This window comes from Stegostoma tigrinum, chromosome 18 (assembly GCF_030684315.1).
Source record: "Stegostoma tigrinum isolate sSteTig4 chromosome 18, sSteTig4.hap1, whole genome shotgun sequence".
NCBI lineage: Eukaryota > Metazoa > Chordata > Chondrichthyes > Orectolobiformes > Stegostomatidae > Stegostoma > Stegostoma tigrinum.
In genome coordinates, this window is record NC_081371.1 from 23,886,733 (window position 1) to 23,905,306 (window position 18,574).

At 40.0% G+C, this 18,574-nt stretch overlaps 1 protein-coding gene across 3 annotated transcripts in view; it reads left to right on the plus strand.

Moving 5' to 3' along the window:
* The first annotated feature begins 1,827 nt into the window (after window positions 1-1,827).
* The window catches only part of LOC125461042 (ADP-ribosylation factor GTPase-activating protein 3-like), a 62,322-nt gene continuing 45,575 nt past the window's right edge, over window positions 1,828-18,574 (plus strand). For all 3 annotated transcript variants that reach the window (XM_048549355.2, XM_059652399.1, XM_048549356.2), the window contains exons 1-2: window positions 1,828-1,962; window positions 17,508-17,626. In XM_048549355.2, coding sequence (XP_048405312.1) covers window positions 1,894-1,962; window positions 17,508-17,626 — 188 coding nt within the window. In that variant the 5' untranslated portion in view covers window positions 1,828-1,893. The remainder of the gene's footprint in view (window positions 1,963-17,507; window positions 17,627-18,574) is intronic.

Below are 18,574 nucleotides of genomic sequence, written 5' to 3' on the forward strand. Positions count from 1 at the left end.
CTGTGGCACCTGTCACTCTCTTTCTGCATGATGCAGCATTTATTGCTGTGGCGTCTGCCCCTCTCTCGGCAGGGTGCAGCATTTATTGCTTGTGGTGCCTGTCTCTCTCAGAGCAGTATTTATTACCTGTAGAGCCAGTCTCTCTCTGTACAGTATTTATTACCTGTAGTACCTGTCTTTCATGGCGTGGTGCAGTATTATTACCTTTTGTGTCTGTCTCTCGTGGTGCAGTATTTATGTCCCGTAGAGCCAGTCTCTCACAGTGCAGTACTTATTACCTGTAGTTCCAGACTTTCTCAGTGCAGTGTTTATCACCTGTAGTGCCTGTCTCTCTCGATGCAGTGCAGGATTTATTATCTGTTGTGCCAGTCTGTCTCGGTACAGTATTTATTACTCATTACTCAGTTTTAATAAACATAGTGCCTGTTTCTTGCAGTACAGTATCTATTACCAGTAGAACCTGTCTCTCTTAGGATGGTGCAGTATTATTACCTGTAGTGTCTGTCTCTCGTGGTGCAGTACTTATGTCCCGTAGTGCCAGTCTCTCACAGTGCAGTGCTTTTTACTCATAGTGCCCGTCTGTCTCTCTCTCTCTCTCTCTGTGCAGGATTTATTACCTGCAGTCTCTCTTGGTGCAGTATTTATTACTCATAGGTCCTGTCTCTCTCTCTCTCTGTGCAGTATTTATTACCTGTAGTGACTGTCTCAGTGTGGTGCAGGATTTATTACCTGTAGTGCCAGTCTCTCTCAGTACAGTATTTATTACTCATAGTGCCTATCTCTCTCAGTGTGATGTAGTATGATTACCTGTAGTGTGCGTCTGTCGCAGTGCAGTATTTATGACAAGTAGTGCCAGTCTCTCATGGTGCAGTATTTATTACCTGTCATGCCAGTCTCTCAGTGCAGTATTTATTAACTGTAGTACCTGTCTCTCTTGGTGTGGTGCAGTATTATTACCTTTCGTGTCTGTCTCTCGTGGTGCAGTATTTATGTCTCGTACAGCCAGTCTCTCACAGTGCAGGACTTATTACCTGTGGTTCCGGTCTTTCTCAGTGCAGTATTTATTACTTGTAGTGCTTGTCTCTCTCTGTCCAACACAGTATTTATTACCTGTAGTGCGTGTCTCTCTCTCTCTCTGCGCAGTATTTATTACCTGTAGTGCCAGTCTCTCATAATGCAGTATTTATTACCCATAGTGCCTGTCTCTTGCTCTCTCAGTACAGTATTTATTACTGTAGTACCTGTCTCTCTTAGTGCACTATTTATTACTCTAGTACCTGTCATCCTCGGTGCAGTATTTATTACTGTGGTATCAGTCACTCTCTTGGCGCAGTATTTATTAGTGTAGTACCCATCTCTCTCTCTCTCTCCGTGCAGTATTTATTAGTCTAGAACTTGTCACTCTCTCTCGGTGCAGTATTTATTGCCGTAGTACCTGTTTCTCTCTCGGTGCAGTTCTTACTACTTTAGTACTTCTCTCTCAGTGCAGTATTTATTACTCTAGTATTTGTCTCTCTCTTGGTGCAGTATTTATTACGCTAGTATCTCTCTCTCTCTCTCTCTCCCTGTGCAGTATTTATTGCTTTAGTACCCCTCGGTGCAGTATTTATTACCCTAGTATCTCTCTCTCTCCCCCTGTGCGGTATTTATTACTTTAGTACCCCTCGGTGCAGTATTTATTACTTTAGTACCCCTCTCTCTAGGTGTAGCATTTATTACTCTAGTACCTGTCTCTCTCTCTCTCTCGGTGCAGTATTTAGTACTTTAGTACCTGTCTCTCACTCTCTCTCTCTCTCTCTGGATGTGGTTGAGCTCTCGCTCCACCCATTTTCACCCTTTGCTCCGGAAGTGCTGAGGGCTCGAGCTACTGCCGCTGCCTGTAGCGAGTGAAAGATGTCTGAAGTGGCGAAGCAGGAGATCAACTCCATCTTCAAGCGTCTGCGATCCATCCCCACCAACAAGGTGAGTGTCCGACAGCGATCTCCTTGCCCAGCGGCTGCGTGTGGTGTTGTTGACGGGAAGTTGAGGTTGTGCTGTGTCCCGGGGTGGAGGTAGAGTGGGTGTAGATGGTCTCTGTGCCGCCTCGGACCTGCTGTGGAGTGACACGTCGCACACAGTGAGGCTGGTCCGCAGCCCGAGGCCTGGGGCCTGACCGGGGGCTGCCGCTTGCTCTCGGATTCTGGCACTCGGTGAAACGAGAAGCAATCGCTTGATCACTGGTTGCTCTGAAAGAGGATTATGTCCAATATGTGAAAAAGTGGGTCAGTTTGGCGTCGCTTCTGCTCTGACAGCTGTTGTGAATTATGAACGTATGGGGTTGGCGGGGAGGTCGGCTGGTGGAAGAATGTTGTTGAATTGAAGGAAAACTTTGTTCGATTTATCGTAATAAACAGAACTGAAAAATGCGGGATCTCAGTTTTTGCTCAGGCTTCAACGTGTGTAAACATTGTCACTAGGTGGAAATTTTGTTTTAGGTATTTTGTGGTTAGGAAGGAAGTTTGATACCCGTCACATCCGGTATTTTAGTTTAACTTTAACTTTAGAGACGTCGCAACAGTGCCTTTTGCTATGTTGAAATTCATCCTTTTATAGTTCACTTAATGCTATATGTATCAGCTGCTAATTTCTACATGGATATGTTGCTAGATGTCGGCTGTGTTTTTTTAATTGAAATGCTGTATTTAATGGTGATCTTAAAGGAGTTTGTTTCTTGCAATAATAAGCCCTATTTAGAATAGGAAATGCTGTAAAATCTGAAAATTTAAGTGTTTGGCTTTCTTTTTGTTTTGTAGTAATTGTCATAGTGGATACTTGGTCATCAGTATCTCTAAATGTTTGGATATAACTAGATTGGATTGAAAAAGTGCCTTTTCAGTATTAAAATAAAAACTCTACAAAGTTCAGAGACCTAATTATCTATTCTGTTTCAGCCCCTGGATAGGCAAGGGAATATGTAGTCATGGCTCATTACCCAATTTGTTGTTTTAGGATGGAATGTGTTGACATTCTGTGTAGGTTATGTTTGACGGCATATTAAATATCTGCAAACACTGTCGAAACCTGCTTCTGTGATGCAGCTTGGCCTGCTGTGTTCATCCAGCTGTACACCTTGTTATCTCAAACACAATTAATAGCTTACTTGAACATCATAGTGTAGGCATTTAACCATATGCTATTGAACTAGTTATCCTCATTAGAGAAGAAATGGCTGGATTGGGATTCGGGATGAAGTGAGGTAGTATTTAAGTCTGTGAATGCAAGATTGATGTAAACATGCACTTGTATCAACTAGGATGTTTCAGTATATTTCATTGAACATTCTTAGTTTAGCCTGATAATCTAATTCTAACTTGCAAGTGTAAAAATCACAGATTCACTACATTACAGTTTAGGGCAGATGAGTGTTACTTGACCATTAACCACTGGAAGTTGCTAACATGGTTTCGAGACTTGTGTTACAAAGGGGAAGAGAGTCACAACTGAATACATTTGGCTAGATCTAAATATGCCTGAGCTGGGGTACCTTTCTTAATTACTGAAGAGAATAAGACTTCAAGGAATATTTGTTGTGCAAAAATAGTTCTTAGCTGTTTTCATTTTTTTTGAAAAGTGATCAGTTAGTTTTTGAGGGCAGTTCCTAGACTTGAAACCAGGAGGAGCTTTAAAGTGAGATCTTTTCTTCTTCAAATTAGGTTTTTGAGAAGTGGGTGTGAAATGCTGCCTCTGTGTAGTAAACATTGAGATCTTTCTCATGTCGGATGTTAAAAGTACGATTTAAAGGTATAATTAAATAATTAACCTATAACAGTTGCGCGTGCAGAAAGATAATGTTACATTGCTGCATTTTATTCAGGAAGTTGTGAACATTAAGCAAATTTTCCTGGTACATTTGATGCCACCAATCAGGCTTGGAGGAAATACAGGTTTTATTTTGAATATTGGTGTAATCTCTTAGCAATACTACTGTACACATGCAGTATTTTCTAATTTACAGTTTTCAACATACGTAGTATTTTGCTTTAACATTATAGTGCCGTTGTAGTTACCAAACAGAAGTACTACTTTGAGGAAGGAAAGGAGAGTTGGCACAAGAGTAATTAAGCTATAACCGCAGGCTTGGAACAGGACAGTCAAAATGCTGAGCTTTAGATGGCATATGGCTTGGATATGGGGGAGGGGGGGAAAAAGCTTTTTTTTCAGGAAAAACAACTTTGAATACAGATTGAAAAGATTCAAGTGAGGAAAAACGGTAAAATACAGTGAAAGGCTTTTCCACTGTCACCACAATATCACCATTTTGAATAGTTCGAAAGATAGGGAAAAAAGGGAAGATATAGCTTAAGGAGAGTCCATCAGACCTGGGCCAACATCATTAAAAACACTTTCGTTTGGCAGATCCACAATGTCCTTGGGAGAGAATTGATTTTATTTATATATTTTTAAATATTATTTATACGCTGTTTGGGTTTTTAAGCTTTGAGTTAGTAACCGTGGAATTTCTGTCTGAAGTTAATAATTAGCTTAAGTAATTCTAGCCATGGTGATCTCTTCTTAAAACAGTTTTGAGGCCTAGCTTTAGTGAATGGGATTTTGTGCACCAGTGAAGGACTTATTCTGTTTATCTTGGTGGTTTTGTGAACCAGAAAAGTAAATAGTGGGGTGTCAAACTTTGTCAGAGCCTTCTGAAACTGGCTTTTTTGAACTTAAGGAAAGTACCCATAGCCTAGAAAGGGAGTATTTTGGTCTCAATTGCACTTGAGTTTTATGCAGTCATTTGGAGTCTTTGGTTAGAGGTGGCTGTATTGAACTGTCCTTCTGAAAAGGAAAGGATACATAATAAAATCACCTTCAAGTGAAGTTTAGAATTCTTAAATGTTTTAGCCCCAGACCAGAATATTTGAGTAAAATCCTGAAGAAGTTACTTAAAACGGAGTATATTTATGCTTAGAAGTGTACAAGTTTCAGGAGGAAGCTATCTGCACTTCCACTCTAAAGACTGAACTTACGAGGCTTAAACCTACGAAGATGTTAAATGCAGACACTCTGGTGTGAGTAGTGTTTTTGAGTACAGTACAAAATGTGTTTTGGGTACTTTGAAAAAACAAACAGCTTTTATAATTTATCCAGGGGTGTTTCAGGATTAATGGGATTATACTTCTACTGCCTGTCTGAAAATCTTTTAAATTGTTGAAGTAAATGGTTGGTTTAATGTATTTTATCTTAGTTGCTTCTTAATGAACTTGTTTAATTATTGAAGCAAAATCTGCGAAATTGTATGCGTAGTTTACAGCAAGAGATCACCTGCTTAAAACCAAGACAAATCAAAATTTCATCAATGAAGCCAGGTTTTAGCCTGAGCTCTGACTTGTTTAGTCATAAACATCTGCTGGGATCAAAACACCACCAAGAAGAACATGACAAAAAAACAGTTATCAGGGGTTTTGTGCAAAACTGACAGCAACTTATGTTATTGTTACATTTGTGGTAAAATGCAGAAATTTTCCTACTCCTCCACAAGCTGTATTACACTGATACCTCATTTGGAAACTCTGCATTGAAGATATACATTGAGATTATGACACTTGTCCACTTTTCATGCCAGAAAGAGAGAGCATTTGTCCATTCAAGTGTTTGGTGGTGGCATCCTGCTTGAGGAAATGATGCAGGGTGACATTTGAATCTGGATACTAGTGGGGTGGGAAGTGAGGAAATAGAGAAGCAGAAATACTGTCTCTTTCTCCTAGCTCTCATTCTGGAAGGAAGGTAAAAGCCAGGTCCATCTTTTCAAGTCATCTGTTGCAATGCAATGATTTGTTAAGATTACACAATTATGAAAGAAAAGGTAACTCAAAGTTGAATGTAAAAGTGGAGCTACTTGGTTCCAGAAGTGTATATTCTTGTGCTGCCATTAAACTGGCAAAGAGGCATATGGACTTTAACATAAAATGGCCCCCCAAGTCACTCTCTTGTTCAACTTAAACGTTTACAAGCTGCATGAATGTACACTATCATCAGCATGGTCTACTGTATTATGTATCTCAGATGACAAGACAGGAATTTTAAAAAGTTCACCTTGTGATGAGCATCATTGGTAATATAGTATTTAATGCCCATTCTTACCTAAGGGTATTAATTGTTTAACTCTTTATTTACTTTATTGCAAATAAAAGTTATAGATGAACTGCCAATTTGCTGTAATCCATATCAAAGTTTTGTAGAATCAAAAATCTACTTCATTAGTAGGATTCTTTCGTATTTTGTTATGGTGTGAGTAGGTGACTCATTTTAAGCGTGCAATTTCAATTCTTTTACACAGCTGCACAAATGCAATGGAGTAGCTGATTTGTGTGCTCTTAAGCTACTGTATGGCCATTTGGCACAGAAAACCAATTATTAGTGTGGGATTGCAGTCACAAGCACACAGATGAGGCACAAGTCCTTGGCTCCACTCCCTGAAGAACCTGTGTTAATCAGTAGGGTTTTACCACTACTCCTGCAGGTTGCATGCACATTTTTCTTTTATGGTACTAGCCATATAGTAAGTATCATTACTGGACTTCTAATTTGAGTTGTCTCTCCAAAAGTAAACTAATAATCTAATTCCTTGCAGTACTGTGCATTTGCTGATTTTGATGCGCCTGAAGAAACTAGGCCAGGCCTCCCAAAGTTTAGTGGGTTAGGAGGTGGATGGTGATGGTCTGCAAACTGCAGGTGGAGTAGTGAGATCCAATTGTTGAGATAATTGTAGCATCGGTAGCAAGGTGAGCTGCTGGAAAACTGGAGGTTGGGTAACATGGTGGCACTATTTAAGAAAGCTGGTAAGGAAAAGCCAGGGATCTGTGTACCAGTGAGCCTGACTTCATGGTGGGCACGTTGTTGGAGGGAATCCTGAGGGACAGGATTTACATGTATTTGGAAAGGTAATGACTAATTAGGGATAGTTGACATGGCTTTATCTGTGGGAAGTCATGTCTCATGAATTTAATTGAGGTTTTTGAAGTAGTAATGAAGAACATTGAGGGCAGAGTGGCAGACGTGATCTATATGGACTTCAGTAAGGCATTTGACAAGGTTCCTGATGGTAGACTAGTTAGCAAGATTAGGTTACATGGAATACAGGGAGAACTAGCCATTTGGATACAGAATTGGCTCAAAGGTAGAAGGCAGACGGTGGTGTTGAAGAGCTGTTTTTCAAATGGAGGCTTGTGACCAGCGGTGTGCCACGTGGATCAGTGCTGGGACCACTATTTTTTGTAATTTATATAAATGATTTGGATGCGAACATAGGAGGTATGGTTCATAGGTTTACAGATGACACCAAAATTGGAGGTGTAATGGACAGCTAAGAAAGTTACTTCATGGTACAATGGAATCTTGATCAAATGGGCCAACCAGTAGCAGATGGAGTTTGTTTGATAAATGCGAGGTGCTGCATTTTTGGGAAGGCAGCTCAGGGCAGGACTTCTGCACTTAATGGTCAGGTCCTGGGGAGTTTTGCTGAACAAAGAGACCTTGGAGTGTAGGTTCATAGTTCCTTGAAAGTGGAGTTGCAGGTAGACAGGATAGTGAAGTTGTTTGGTCTGCTTGCTCTTTTTTTTTTGCTTAGCGCATTGAGTATCGGAGTTGGAAGATGTAGATGTACAGGACATTGGTTAGGTCAGTTTTGGAATACTGCATGGAATTCTCGTCTCCCTGCTGTAGGAAGAATGCTGTGAAACTTGAAAGGGTTCAAAGAAGATTGACAAAGATGTTGCCAGGGTTGGAGATTTTGGGCTATTAGAAGAGTCTGAATAGGCTGGGGCTATTTCCTCTGTAGTGTATGAGGCTGAGGCGTGACCTTGATAGAGGTTTATAAAATCATGAGGGGCATGGATAGGGTAAACACACAAGGTCTTTTCCCCAGGGTAGGGGAGTTCATAACTAGATGGCATAGGTTTAAGATGAGACTGGAGCAATTTAAAAGGACCCAACGTGTGTTTTTTTTTCATACAAATGTTGTGCGTGTATGGAATGAGCTGCCAGAGGAAGTGGTGGAGGCTGGTACAATTACAACATTTAAAAGGCATATAGATGGGTATATGAATAGGAAGGATTTAGTGTGATATGGGCCAAATGGTAGCAAATGGGACCAGATTTATTTAGGAAATCTGGTTCGTGTGGATGAGTTGGACCGAAGGGTCTGTTTCCATGCTGTACATCTCTAAGACAGTGATACCTGCTGTGTAATTCAGATAAAGTTACAACTGAAGAACTGCAACTATTTTCAAGGCTCAAAATGATGTCACTCTGGGGCAAAAGTAGGGAATTACATTTAGGAGACACCTAAATTCTGTTACCACATCATTGGCAAAATGCCTGGGTATGATTTCTACATGAAGAAAAGAAAAGCCATACTTTCTGCTCTTTGCAATTTGGTTTGTCATTCAACTATCAGTCCACGTTGGGATATTAATTTTTAGGTATCAGTTGCCCTCTGGTCTTGGTTATTAATAAACTAAATTTACTCAGCCAAGAGGAGACCTGCTGCTTTGATTTTAAGCTAGGCTCTATTACTTGTATGTGTAATCATTTATTCAATGAATCTTATTAATTTTGTTTTTAATCTTTTGGGGTAATATCAGATTTACACAAAACCAAACTTTCCAACAAAAGTAAAATGATCTTTATTCTCCTTGACCTGTCAGCGGCCTTTAACATGCTTGGACCTATCATCCTTCTGCAACACCTTGCCACCATCATTCAGTTAGATTGCATTCACCAGTTCTAATCTTATCTATCTAATCATTTCCACAAAATCACTAGCAAAGACTTCTTCATTCCTTGTTTCCACACCGGTAGCTCTAGAGTCTCGTGTGGCATTTATCCTTGGCTTCTGATTTTCTCATCACGTTGCCCCCAGCAACATCCAAAAATCCCATCAATTTGCAGATGTACACTGTCCGAAAGCTCTGACTCAGCACCACTTCTCTTGATTCTTCCCCTGCTATTTAATTATTAGACCACACGTTGATAACCTGTACTGGACAACATTTTGTGAATACCCAAGCCATTCGTTTTGTTCTCTGCCACAAACTACACTCGCTAGCTACTGACTCCACACTCTCTCTAGCAACTGCCTGAACGGGTTGACATGAAGATTGCAGACACATTTGACCCTAGGATGAGCTTCCAAATACACATCTATATTCAAACACTTAACCTTGTACAGTTCCACTCTGCCTTAGTTCATCTGTTGAATGTCTCATCTGTGGCAACTAGGGACAGGCAATAAAATGCTGGCCAGCCAGCGATGTGAATGTTTCATGAGCGAATAAAATAAAGCTTATACTATCTTGAGAGTTGACAGTTTTAATTCTGACTACTGTCTAACTCTCAAATGGCAAAAATGGCCAGCAATGCATCTGCTTACTCTCGGGAAACCAGACACAAACGCACACTTAAGTTGCAGTAGATTAAAATGTACAAAACATCACACAGATAAGCAGCTTTGAGAAAGGCAAACACGTGACCAGTGAAATTTTGCTGCATCCAAAACTCCTGTCTTTACTTGCATCAAAGCTCATTCACCTATCACCTAGCGCTTGCTAATCTACATTGGGTTTTGCATTTTTGGTAGCCAGTTTTAAAATTTCGTCCTTGTTTTAAGATCTCTGCGAAGCCCCATCCTCCCCATCTCTGATCTCATCCCCAGCCCCTTCCCAGTACTAGCATATTTATATGCTCGATCATTCCAGTTGTAATTTCTCCAACTTCAGTGACGAGGAGTTTGGTTACCTGGGCTCAAAGCTCTGCAATTCTGCCCCTCGTTTCTTTTCTTTAAAGTACCCTGTGATAACCATTACAGGGCCCATGGGAAATCAGCATTCCCCCATGGAGCTCATTGAGTACAAGTTCTCCTGGCAGCAAGACAATGGCCTGCCCAGCTGGACTCATTACTTGAGTCCTTTATAAAGAAGACTCAGGGATGGGTCTGCAGACCAGTCTTTTCTGGGCTGGGACGAACCTTTGTAGGCTATGAGTAGTGGTTCTATTTTGGTGTTCAACAATGAACAATGTTCCTTTCCAGTCAGGCATCCCGAGTTATTCCATACCTTTACAACCTTTCTTTGCACAAGCTTTTGGTCATTTACACTGAAACAAGTGAGGTGGCAAGTTGTGATTTAGAATTCCCATGAAATCCCTTGGGGCATTTTGTCACAATAATGGTTTAATATAAATACAAGTATTGGGTGATTCTTACAAGTGTATTACAGCTTTCTAAATTGCATTGTACTGAAGCTTCAATTCAGATCAACACTGTAGAATTACAGAAAGTGTATGAATGTGGAAAATTCCAGGGTTCAAACAAAATTGAATCCACGTCAATGGCTCACCCAATGAATCACTACTGAATCATATATTCTAATTCATTGTGACTGTTTTTTGGAAAAGCAGTACAGCCTTTCAGAATTAAACAGTAGCTATTCCAAATGTAAAAAAAAAAGTCAAAACTTGTAAATTAACCAGGCTCTTTTTAAAACAGAGCCATGCTTTCACAAAATGGTAACCCAAACAGTGAAACTTTTCAGGAAAGCATCTCCTGCCACAAAGCCACTCGCAACAGGAAATAAATTGCTAAAAATTCAGATGTTGAACAGCAAATTATTCATCAGGTCCTAAGTTTTGATTACAGTTATTTAACAAATTCAAAATTATTACACACTCCAAGTTGAATCATTGTTATGTTACAGAAGCAGGTCATTTCCTCCCATCCAACTGTGTGCTGCTGTTTCTCACAAATTAGTTTAATTCTATTTTCAAATTTCTCCCCTTGCTCTTTATATTTTTTAAGTGGCTAACAAATTTCAAAAGAATTTGGGGAACTTAATTTCAGCAACTGTAAGAATTCTATGTTTACCCACTTGTTAACCAGATTTTCCACACACCCCTCAAGTAGTCACTTGAATCTATTTTCTACTGGTCCTAAATTTATTTTCCTTAATGTTGCTTGAGTCAATTAAAATAATCTCACTACTACTTCATCTTATAGACGCCTGTTTGATGCCACTTTGTTTTTTGGAGCTCAGCAGATCAAAGGCCCAACTTCTTAGGTCTGTCTTTATAAATGTAATCCTTCACGTTACCAGGGCAGTCAATAGGCAAAGGAGACATGGGCATGGTGAGGCACGTGGGAGATCTAGAAAGCAAAGTGGTATCTATTTTAGTGTGAGGAGCCAGACTGGTAAGGCAGAAGAACTTAGAGCATTGATCAACATGTGAAAATTTATTGTTTCAATCACTGAGACGTTGTTGAAGGAAAGACAAGACTGGCAGCTCAACATTCCAGCGTATAGAAATTTCAGGCGCAATAAGGGAGATGTAAGAGAGATGGGAACATAGTATTATTGATAAAGGAAACCATTACAGCAGTAATGAGGGAGGACATCCAAGGAGGATCTTAAATGAGATCAGCTGGGTAGAACTTAGAAATTTTTAAAAAAGAGCGATTGTTTTGCTGAGGTTATAATACAGGCCTCCCAGCAGTCAGAGGGAGCTAGAGAAGCAGACATGTTGGTTGTCTTTTCCTTAGGATTGGGGATTTTAAGACAAGGGAGCACATTTTTAGGTGAGAGGAGAGAGATTTTAAAAAGGGGCAAATATTTTACACAGGGTTGTTCATGTGGCATGAACTTTCTGAGAGAGTGGTAGATGCAGGCACATTAAACAACAAGGCTTCAGAGATAGTAGGAACTGCAGATGCTGGAGAATCTGAGATAACAAGTTGTAGAGCTGGATGAACACAGCAGGCCAAGTAGCATCAGAGGAGCAGGAAGGCCGACGTTTCGGGCCTGGACCCTTCTTCTGAAGAAGACATAGTCACAAGGAAAGAAAGAATGCGGCGAAAAAGGAATGCTGTTCATAAAATGTGTCTTTGACTTAATAAAATGTCTTGAAGTGCTTCATCGATGTATTATAAAAATTGCCACCAACTACCTAGGGTCGCGGTCTGGATTGCTTATTAAGAAGGAGGTGATTGAGATAGGAAGGTGCAAGGCAAGGTTGGGAATTTTGACATCAAGGCATAGATTGATTGGCTGACTGGGAGTCAGTGTCAGCAAGTCTGAGGGAATGGGACTTGATAATGACATAAAATATGTACAGCAGGGTTTTGGATAATCTCAAGTCTACAGAGAACAGAATGTGGGAAGTAACCAGGGATGTATTGAGATTGTTAGCTCTAGACCACACTAAGGCATGATCATGGGTTTCAGCAGCAGATGAGCCGAGACAGTAGTGAAATCTAGTGATGTTAAAAGGTGAAAAGTGGCAATGTTGGTGATGGTACAGATGAGGTTGGAAACTTACCCTGAGGTCAAATGTGACACCCAGGTTGAGAACAGACTGACTTAATCTCACATTGTTGTAGGGAGAGTGATACAATCATTTGCTCGGGAGCAGTGTTTGCAGCGGGCTTCAATCTTTACAATATTTGGTGATGAGCTAGAAAGCAACATTGCAAGACATCTGGAAATAAGTGTCTAGGAATAAAGCTCAAGATTTAAAGAAAGGAAAAATTCTTTGTCTCCCATCCATTTAACTATACCAGTCTTGAATCCCATAACTTGTTCTCTTGTAAAGAAAGATGAAGTTCATTGTCTTTTCAGGTATATGACTAATATGTTGATTCAGTTTTTGATAGTGATCAGCCTTATTGTGCAAATGACAGTTTTTCATCTTTGTCATTTAGTTAAATATATTGTACTTTGTGAATGCTGAAGTAATCTCAACATGGAATAAACATAATAAATATAAGATTGGTTTATTTATACATTGGAGCCTTTTGCAAAGGGTTAGTCAGTTCACCCTTACCAACTGGGTCATACTTAAAGGACTTTCTGTTTGACCAAGTTGCATCATAATATTGTAGAAATATCAGTAAGACTCAGCTTATTTGTACTGACAGAAGATAATCCAGTTTTTAAAAAAAATTATATGGATTTAGCATGTATTGCCCATCAATCATCTTGTCCTTTCCCAAAGAAACAGTGACACAAATTATACCCTTGCCAGAGATGCTGTGTGTCATGTGCACTTCAAAGATGAAAAGAATAAATTCCATGGGGGTCATAAAAGCAATGCCATACTGGCCTAATTTCAAATGTGTCACTTGCACATTTCTATCATATGTTGCATATGATACCATACAAGGTATCATGACTAATGTTATTTGTGTTTCAACAAACAGCTGCCTGAAATAGAGAGCAGCTGTTGCTGAAAACCACACCGAGTAACTATATTTGCCATATATGATGGCTACCATTAGAATGTTACAACACCAAACGGAGGGTGTTCGATACATTCTGCCTTGTTGGGTCTCTGAAAGAGTACTCCACATAGTCCAGTTTCTCTTCTGTTTCCCTGTATACATCAATATTTTTTCCCCAAATATTTATCCACAATCTTTTCAAAAGCTACTCTGCTTTGACTAAATGTTCTGGTAGACCATACCAGCAGCCGCTAAACAGAATAAATGTTCTATCTTCCCTTTCCTGACCAATGGAAATAATCTTTCCCCATTTTCACTATCCATACCTGTTCATTTTGAACATCTCTGTCCCATCTCCACTTGATCTTCCTTGTTCTCCTGAAAGGACTCCAGTTTACTCAGTCAGTTCTGGTAGCTAAAGCCTTTCAAATTTTTATACTAATAAATCTCTTCAGAATTCTCTCTTTCTGGCCTTAGCATCTTTCCTAATGCAGACTCCTAAAGAAGCAAGATAATAAAATGTGAGGCTGGATGAACACAGCAGGCCCAGCAGCATCCCAGGAGCACAAAAGCTGACGTTTCGGGCCTAGACCCTTCATCTCTCTGATGAAGGGTCTAGGCCCGAAACGTCAGCTTTTGTGCTCCTGGGATGCTGCTGGGCCTGCTGTGTTCATCCAGCCTCACATTTTATTATCTTGGATTCTCCAGCATCTGCAGTTCCCATTATCCCTAAAGAAGCAACTTTTATTTATGTAGCACCTCAAACAAACCTCCCAGGGTGCTATTTAAGAATGTTGTTGAGCTGAATTTGACTCTGAGATACAAGGCTACGTTTGAGCAGACAAAAGCTTGGTCAAAGAAATAGATTTTAATGAGTCTTGAGAGGAAGTTTTGAAAGGTTTACTTATTTGAACTTCTTGGTTGCTCTCAGCTTCTGTTCTCCTTGTTACCCAGTGTGACTATCAGTTATATCAGTCCTCTTGTTGTTCTTGCCAAATTCAAAAACCTGACGTTTTTGCATATAAACTTTCACTGCAAATCCATCATTTTAAATTTATAAAAAGGAACAAAGCAGATTTTTGTTTAATTGATCAGAATTTGAGACCCTATTTGCATAATGTCAGCTAGCAATAGTTTTAGGTTTACCTTTAGTTCCAGCATGATTTTTTGATTTTGTTTCTGGAGATGCCTGGTCTCTGACACCTCATGCTGATTGGCCAGGTTCTTTTCTGTATATAACTATAAGAATGTTTCCCTTTTGTCGTCATTCTGTTTGGGATTATAAAGTGTTGTTAAATTGGAATCTGTATAGATATTAAACTAATCAATGAAATGGGAAACTTGAAGGATTAATTCCCCTTGTGGATGGGACCAGGCAAAGAGGCATGATGGGTGTTTTTATTCTTGGGCCAAAGGTAGAACTTTCGAGTGAAATCCACTATCACATCCAGAATGCTTTTGGCAAATTGCATAAATGCACTCGTGAAGAAACGTGGTCTCGACAGACGGAGAGAAAGGAAATCGTGGGATTTATAATTGTTAATTTGCAATCCATGTTAGATTCAACAGAACTGTGTTGCAGAGATACTTAATAACAAAAGTAGATAGTTCTATCATACAGAGTCAAGGCATTGTACAGCACAGAAACAGACTCTTTGTTTGTGCCAACCAGACATCCTAAACTGATCTAGTCCCATTTGCCAGCATTTGGCCCATATCCCTCAAAACCCTTCATATTCATGTACCCATCCAGATGCCATTTAAATGTTGTAAATGTACCCACCTCCACCTGCTCTGTACAGACCACCCTCTGTGTGAAATAGTTGCCCCTCAGGTTCCTTTTAAATCTTTCCCCTCTCACTTTAAAACATACACCTTCTAGTTTTGGACTCCCCTGCAGTGGGAAGTGCACCTTAGCTATTCACCCTATCTATGTTCCTCACGATTTTATACAGCTCTGAGATTATCCTCAACCTCCACCACACAAGGAAAAAAGCCCCGGCCTATTCACCCCCTCCCTATAGCTCAAACCCTCCAATCCTGCTAATATCCTTGTCAATCTTTTCTGAATCCTTTCAAGTTTTGCAACATGTTTCCTAAAGCAGGGAGCCTGATTATGGAGTAAGGATGGCCTCCTACTGTCTGAATGTGATTCTGAGTTCACTAATAAATGCTGTACAAAGCACTGCCATGGAGAAAGTACCGTAGGAATGCATTGATTGCTGTGATGTAAGATTCAGCTATTTCAAATTTATTTTGTGAATGAGTAAGGTAAAATGACCTGATTATAATTATATTAGCCAAGAATGTGTCAGAGGGTATAATTGTGAAATATTAACTACCCTGGGCTGGAAACAATTGCATGAAATAAAACCCAGTTCTCATCATTTGAACATGGTGTGTCAGGAAGCATCAGATTTGAGTGAGCTTGGTCCACTGTTGCTATTCTATCAGAGATGTTACAAAGTGACAGCATTCACTCCCTCTCCTCCCTCAACTGCTCCTTCCCTCCGACCTTATTAAGATTATATGCTCTCTGCTGTTTTTATTTTGTTTCGTTTTGGTTGGTATTTTCTGGTGGCCTAATCTGTTGCATGTATTACTCAATGGTAAGAGTCAGTTTTATTATTGTCCAGAGATTAAATTTTGGGAGAAGTTTTGAGTACACGCCAGATATTTCCCAGTGACCAGGAAGCACAAGTCAATGTACCATGTTCTTGTCAGCTTTGTCGAATGCGATTATAAAGCGACACATGTTTTGGAAAAACTATAGGTGTTTCTTCCATATCAAGCAAACTGAAGTCAGAAATCATGGCCTGCATTTGCTGCTGGCCAGACAGTTGTTTCTGCAGCTTAGATAGAATTTGTGTCTCAGGAACCTGTGGAATCCCCATGGTAACAGACTTCAAGGGCGTGGCATGGGATTTGAAGATTTCACTTGGCAAAACCCCCGAACCTCAAGCCCTCCAAACGAATCCATTTAAATCTGAGCACTTGGAGGGTCCTGCTATATTCAAAGCCCTGAGAAACTAAACTGGGACTCTCTGCTTGCTCCCCATCTCCAGACATCCTCCTTCCCTTTCCCCTAACCTAACCCTGCATCCTAGATAACAAAGTGTGAAACTGGATGAACACAGCAGGCCAAGCAGTATCTCAGGACCACAAAAGCTGACGTTTCGGGCCTAGACCCTTCATCGTCAGAGATCTCTGATGAAGGGTCTAGACCCGAAACGTCAGCTTTTGTGCTCCTGAGACGCTGCTTGGCCTGCTGTGTTCATCCAGCTTCACACTTTGTTACTTTGGATTCTCCAGCATCTGCAGTTCCCATTATCTCTAACCCTTCCTCCTTATCTTTCTTACTTAGCCACTTTGACAACTCCAGTGAAAGGGTATCTATGCTGATGTACACTTAAATTATAGAATAAGGCTATGATAAAGATGCATATTGACTTTCCCCAACTATCCTCCACAACAAGGGACATATTGGATCTCAGACATACTGTGTTTTTGAAGGAGTGGTGGTCAGAATCTCCTGCGAGAAATATAGAGTACTGTCATAACTAAAAAATTAGGAGTGGAGTGGCAATCTGAATCTGATTGACAAGACTCAGAAAATCCAGCTCCATTATTTCAGAAAACTGCAGGTGAAGAATTAGATACCCACCAGTCCTTTTGTGAATTTAATGGTTCTTAGCATGTTACTGTTTTGTCTTTTTCTTTCATCTGAAAACTGTGTGCCTGGAGCCTGAGGCCTACGTTCTGGACATCAGTTCTAAATACTTGAGCCCTATCTGCTTTACATCAACTAAAACTTCAATATTCAGTAAGAAACCCAAGCTGATTTGCTCATTTCACATTGATAGTCCCTAACGTACAAGTATTGTCCATGAATTGATGAATATTAATGCAAAATGTAACTGTGTTAATTAGGTTACAATCAAACAGTTTTGAGATTATGGATTAAGTTCTAACCTAAATGATAATGCTCCTTCAAATCAACAAAAATGTTCTTGTTTGGCAGAAATCAGAATGACCTCAGCTATTTCTGTTGATTTGCTTCAGTGATAATGGGAACTGCAGATGCTGGATAATCCAAGATAATAAAATGTGAGGCTGGATGAACACAGCAGGCCCAGCAGTATCCCAGGAGCACAAAAGCTTTTAGGGACATTGGTCTGAGATTTTGTTTAAGTGTTTTCTAGGAGTAATTAAGATACACAGCAATAGCTTGTGTTGACTTTTTTAAATTTTAATTTTGCAGGCCTGCTTTGACTGTTCAGCCAAGAACCCAACCTGGGCGAGTATAACCTATGGCGTCTTTCTCTGTATTGACTGTTCGGGGACGCATCGATCACTTGGTGTTCACTTGAGTTTTATCAGGTACTATGCCTTCCAGGACATGCAGTGTACAGAATATGAAATACCAAGAATAAGTTTAACCTTTTTAGGAATCTTTAGGTTGGTTATTTCTTGCTTTCGTGTAAATATTGCATTTGCTTAATGAAACTTTTTTTAAAAATAAAATGACCTGTTTTAAGATATGTTCAGTTGGCAATCATGCACCAGCAAAGGTGACTACTATGCAACATTGAAATACCATGCAAACCTTTTGATGTTGAGTCAGCGATTAATTGCACGGAGTAACCATTCTTTTGTTCATGGGATATGGGTGTCAGTGCAAGGCCAGCATTTGTTGCCCATCCCAAATTGTCCTTGAATTAGTTAACTTGCTAGAGCATTCCAGAGGGTAGCTAAGAATTAAGTACATTGCTGTGGGTTTGGTGTCAACTGTAGGTCAGACCAGGTAAGGATGGGCAATTATATGTGATGCAACCCAAGATCTCTCAACATGCTACACAGGAATGAACAAATCAGAAACAACAAAATCTGTTACAGAGATAGAACTGCTGATGCTGGAGAATCTGAAGTAACAAGGTCTAGAGATGGATGAACACAGCAGACCAAGCAGCTTCAGATGCTTGGCCTGCTATGTTCATTCAGCTCTACACCTTGTTATGTAATAACAAAATCTTGTTGTTTTACAATGTGGTTTCACACGTTGTATTTAAATAAGCAAACTTAACCCATGCTTTATTATACTCCACTGAATGTGATTGTCACTGTCACTGCTCAGGAAATCCGGCCACCTAAGTGAATCGGATATTTTCATTCTAACATGGTCATGGTCGCCATGAGAGAGTTATATTCCACATTAATTAATTGCAGTAAAATTACACTAGCTGCCATCATGGTAATAGAAATCATAGTGTTAGTCTGCCTTTGAATTACTGCATCAGTGGTGTCACCACAGTGCTACCATCTTGCCAT